Below are 5,617 nucleotides of genomic sequence, written 5' to 3' on the forward strand. Positions count from 1 at the left end.
CGGGCCACGTCCTGCCTCTGAGCCGGTGCAGCAGCCAGGCACAGGCAGGAGCGGCAAGCTTTAGGAGAAGCTGCAGCAGTCTGGCTTAGCTAGGCAGCGTAGTTAACGGGCTGAAAGAAGAAAGAGACACACTTGGTTTAAGTGGTGTATATTTCCCACCACCACCAATGTATCCCGCAAAAAAGACCTCAGACTCTTCCCTCTTCCTATTCAGATTTAGGATTCACAGGCAGTAAATTCAGCTTTTAGTCATAACACCTCTCTCCCACCACCCACCCACCCCTTTCCTTGGTTTTTCACTCTGAGTCATCTTCAGCACCGGTGCCTGCCTACTGCTCCCTTCCAGGGTTTCATGGCCTCAGCTGGGGCTTCGTCAGCTTCCAGCTTATCCTTTCTCCTTGCCTCCCTCCCTGCCTCCCTCCCTGCCATTTGGCTGCTTCTGAACATATCCCGCTTCACTGAGTTGGTCTGGAGTGCCAGCGCACCCACAACTACCGCTCCTTTCCTGCTAGCCGTGGTACTTTGCTGATAAATAGCATCCAGGGACTGCTAAAGGAGTACAGGGTGTAGATAAACATGACATTACATTGCTCCCTCTTTTTAAAAAGCTTCATTATCTGAACATGTCTGACTAGATCAGGACTTTTCCATCAAGCTAAAAGGCTGGGTGGTTGACACTTTTCTCCCTCCATTAAAGGTAGTTCTTGATTACTGGCAGTGACCGCAGTTTGGAGCATGCAAGGTCTATGCAGAGAGATACCGCTGCAGTAGGAAGACCTTCCAGTCTCCTCTAGTCCTGGGCTTTTGAGACAGGACTGCCTGCCGCTGATGCTGTCGACCGCTGGCGGGCAAAGGCTTCCGGCAGGCAACAGGTTAGCTGTAGCCATGTGCTGAGAGGAGACAGCCAGTGTCGGTTTGCTCCCCTCCAGCCTCCCGGTCGCTGCATTCAGCGATAGAGAAAGCACTGCTGTCTCTTTTCGTGGCTGAGAGAAAGCAAATAAGCAAAGATGTGTGTGTGAGTGAGTGTGAACGTGTAAGTGTGTGCATGGAAAAGGGAGAGAGGCTAGCAAACATGGAATCAAGGTTTTCCTCTCCCCAGTGGCTGTGCAAAGGAATGAAAGGTCTGCATCAAGGTAAGGAGCCCTAATCCAGCCAGAGTGGTACACTCCACTCTGGGAGAGAGAAGTGGGGGCTGGGAGGTGGAGGGGCAAGAGAGGGAGTGCAAGATGAGGAGGAAGCAGGGAGACAAAAGAGAGCAAGAAAGAGAGACACTCTCACCCCCTTCTCTCCCCTCCTCCCTATTCTGAGAAATTTCTAATCAGCACTCACAGTTCCTTTCCTCCCAGCAATAATTTCTCTCTGTCCTTTGTTTGTCTTTAATTTTTGGCTCTTGCATTGTTTGGTTTTGTGCATTGTGACTTCTTAGTGCAATTTCAAAAAATCCTGCGTGAGCTATCGTGGATTTTGGCTTCACTTCCTCCTGCCCTTCTCTCCCACGTGCCTAAAGCTAGTGATAACAACAACAAAAGGATGAAGAGCAGGTCATCCTTTATTCCTTCCTGTGAAGTGACTTGGGTTAAGAAATGTGTGGAACAGTGTTATTCTCACTCTAGAAAAAGCAGGTACAATTTCTCAAGTATCCCTGAGCTCCTGTGTAAAGCTGGTTCTTGTAAACTACCAAGTGCAGCTTGATTCTGGAATAAATCTTCCCCTCATGTTTACCATTACTATTAATGCTGTAATTCCTAATGCATTTAAAACTAGAAAGAAATGTTCCACTGGAGACTGAACTGCAGTTTTACCTACAGAACACTCAGAGCAATTTTTTTTCTGCCTCATAGCTCAGGCTGAGCTTGGAAAGATTACAGTTAGAAGACTGTCCGTGTTAAAATGTGATCTTTTCTCTCTGTTAAGTAATTTTTCACCAATAATTTAGCATTCGCTGCCTGTTCACTCTCTGTATGCAGAAGAGCCACTGCAATGCAATGATATGGTACAAAGGCAGGTAGATTTACTACCTCCGCTTTCCCAGCCACAGTTTAGGAGACTAGGCAGAGGGGCATGCTGGAGCACAGCTCTGCTTTGCTGTTTCCTGGCCAAGCGATCAGACTTCTTCGGAAGGCAGGGAAATGGATGAACTGTTTTAACTGCCTTGATTTAAAGTATTCATCTGACTTTCTTTGACTGGCTGTGCACAGCATGAGTGTAGTGTAACTGGGAAGAAATTTCACATTTTTCTTACTTTTTATTCCTGTGAGATCACCTTGAGTGGGACTGACACCAGTGGAAATCCCAATGCCATCCCAAGGACATGTGTTGCAGCTTGGCATTAAGTGGCTTGGAGAGAATTCATTTCTTTTCTTTCGTTCTTAGGCTTCTAATGCTGACCAATTGCTGAGTGATAGTTCTGGGTATGATTTCTGGGGTGATGAACCAAGACTGTAAACCAGGAGTCATCTGACAATTGTAACAGCTTTCAGACAGTAATAAGACAGGGTGGATTTGATCTTGTGGCCAATTCTTCAACTGATCTCATGAGCTGAGACAATTCACTTGAAAACATCCAGGGTGACTTTTGTGAATGTGTGAAAGGGGCAAATCATGAGAGAGTGTAGTGAGCAAAGGGATGCTGGTGAAGAGAGACCAATACCTAGAAAAGCCCATGAAACGTCCTGAGCTCTTGTGAAGGCCCATATGCAGTCCCTGCCACTTCAGGGCTGTGTGGTTCCCTAGAGAAGTAAGGAGTATAGGGTGCCTGGGGGACATCATCACAGAGAATGGGGAAGAGCAAGGAATAGTCCAATGTCTACTGCAGTCACTTTGCAGGGTCTGCTCTACACAGAGCATTTTTGTATTGAGGTGATGTGCTGCGCGTGCAAGGCCATGCTTTTCTCTGCTTTGGTTTGCTTCTTTCCAGGGAAAGCAATCAGGGAGCTGAAATTCTTGGTTTTGCTAAGGAGCTGTAAAAAGCAGTACCGTGCTTTCACCTCAGCTGCAGCTGACCTATTTAGACATTAGTTTCTTGCTGTCTAAAAAAAGTTGACAATTAGTGGCCACGGAGCTAAGAACGGAAATCTGATAGGAGCCAGACCAAGACATTCAATTCATTTCCCATAAGCCACTCAACACAGTCTGAAGGTGATGGCTTTTGCTGATAAATTGCACGGATTGGATTTAGCCCAGCATGAGTAGGCACGAGTCTGAACCACACAATCTCAGTGATTCAACTGTCTCTCCATTCACCTGTTTTCACATCTGTTCATCATCTCTGACTTTTCAGTCTCAAAGCCTAGATCTTGCACTTTCCCATTCAGGCTTGGTCCACATTTGGAGGTGTGGATGGAGTGCCTGTATTCAGCAGTGGGGGAAAGAACACTTTTAACATTTCAGTTGATGCAAAGTAGCCAAGGCACAAAGCAGAAAGATACAGTGTCCTTTTGCCCAACAGTTTATTTTGTTTGGGAAAGTGATATAAACTACCCTAGGAGCACTGTCTCTTACCAATGAATGTATGCTTTTCTGCTAAAGCCCTTCGTTATAGTCTAGGAGTAGTTTTCCTGAGGTGCCTGGTTCAGGGCCCATGGACTTCTCTTCTCCTGTGTGCACAAGTGCTACTCCTATCAAGAAAAGTGCATAAAATTGGAGGGTGTATTTTTTGTACTTTCATAGCATCAGCTGTACTGCCTCAGGCAAGTGGTAGCATGAGCCAAATGACTTCAAAGGAAGAGATGTGATGCGTGCACAGATAGGGAGACCCATGTGTGCTGCCTTCTCTTGGACTCAAATCTTATATGCTAGAAGGGTGCAGTCTGAGACCTATTACACTGAACTACGATATTTGGCTTTGCCATTATTTACAATAATTAGTACTTCAGATGAACTTTATTGTAACTAGGTGATCTTTAAGGTTCCTTCCAAACCAAGCCATTCTATGATTCTATTCATAAAGGCTAGCTTAAAGCTGTGTAGTGAAGCTAAATCTTCCTGGGATTCATCTAGCCTCAGGGAGGCACAGGCTTCTCCAGAGGGCAGTTGAAAACCGAGAGCCAAAGTTACCACCTGTCAATTGCCTTCACTCTTGTACTGATGGAAGGAGCTTATGAAGATCAGGCTCACAAGGCTCAAATGGGTCCTTACTAATATCCCATCTATAATCACTTCCTGGAATTTTCTTTAATCACCACTAAAATGTATTAGTGATAGCTTGTGTGTAATGTTGATTGCATAGTTTGAATGCATAATCTGAGGGTAGTTTAGAAAAGAATCAGCGAAAGGAGGCAAATACACAGTGCCAATGAGAAGCAGACAAAACCCATACAATTGTATTTCTGAAGTGTGATTTTTTTTTTTAAAGCTCTTTCTCTGGGGGTGAATATATACACATGCACAGACACACAAAACCATGGATTCTTTTTATCTTATGAGGGTAAGGATGTCTGTGTTTTAAAGATGCATCTGATTATTATTTGCAGACCTTTTTGGGGGGATTTAGGAGAATAAGAAAGGAGGAAAACAAAATTGCCATGTAGTCATGAGACTCCCATGAGCTAGATTTTTCTTGTGCAAGTTCAAACGTTGTGTAATTCACAATGAACAGGTTGCTTCTCTGGAGCGCAAGAATTATATTTCCATGATGATTCTGAAATAAGGGCTAATCTTGCTCTGTCTGCATTAGTCAAAACATGGCAGAGCACAATTCAGTTTCTTTTTTGTCTTACTTGTATTAAACTAGGCAAAGAGCTACCATGGTGCTGTCACTAAGCTTGTCATCCTTTTTCACATCTTTCACTCTTTTTTGCTCCACTGTATAAACAGTGCAGAGTTCTGTCGTGTGATACATTAGAGGCTTTTCTTATCTTGGCTAGCCTCCTGATGGTTTTTGAGGTGGCAGTTTCTTCTTGAAGTTGAGGCAGTGCTAAGCAGACCTGTTATCCACGTGCATGGACATAACTGATAGGTGTAAAGCCACCGTCTTGTCTTCAAGCAGTTGAACATCCCATTGGCCTTTTTGATGGGCGCTGTTCCAGCAGTGACGTACTACATGAATTGATTCCGATCTTTATTTTGGCAGAGGAAATAACAGGTGTATAATTTCCCAGTTCAGCCATATATAATTATATATAATTTGACTTAAAAAGATCTAGAGTCTCCACTGTTACAGTCTCTCAATCTGAGGCACTGTGTTGCTCTTAAATGCTATTTCTAGAAAGAATCCGAAAATACTACTTTGGAAGTTAGTAAAGAGCTTGGGATAGGATATAGAAGATGGCAGGTAATTTACTGCACATCTCCCAAATGCTTTTGGGTAGAAAAAGAATTCCTGTGTTTTCCCAAAAGCTGCTTTTCTATTCTTATTTTTCTTTTTTTCTTCTTTCTTCCCCTCTCTTCCCCTCTCTTCCCCTCTCTTCCCCCCCTCTCTTCCCCCCCTCTCTTCCCCGACGTTCACATGGGGGTAGGGTGGGGAAGGTTAGTCAGATGAGAATTTGCTAAAGCTCAGCTAATCATTTATTAAAGCAGTCCCTGGCTTGCCAAACTCATTAATCTCATTAACCGGGAAGGAGGGCTACAGTGCATGGTTAGCTGAAAGCACTGTGTTTACTAAGCAGCATACTCGGTT

The 5,617-nt window shown here is 44.3% G+C and overlaps 1 protein-coding gene across 1 annotated transcript in view; it reads left to right on the forward strand.

Annotated features, from left to right (window-relative positions):
• The first annotated feature begins 1,072 nt into the window (after positions 1-1,072).
• Positions 1,073-5,617, forward strand: part of ILDR2 (immunoglobulin-like domain containing receptor 2) — a 32,468-nt gene continuing 27,923 nt past the window's right edge. The window contains exon 1 of the mRNA XM_010137555.1: positions 1,073-1,133. Coding sequence (XP_010135857.1) covers positions 1,073-1,133 — 61 coding nt within the window. The remainder of the gene's footprint in view (positions 1,134-5,617) is intronic.

This window comes from Buceros rhinoceros, unplaced genomic scaffold (assembly GCF_000710305.1).
Source record: "Buceros rhinoceros silvestris isolate BGI_N320 unplaced genomic scaffold, ASM71030v1 scaffold11696, whole genome shotgun sequence".
In the NCBI taxonomy this organism is placed as follows: domain Eukaryota; kingdom Metazoa; phylum Chordata; class Aves; order Bucerotiformes; family Bucerotidae; genus Buceros; species Buceros rhinoceros.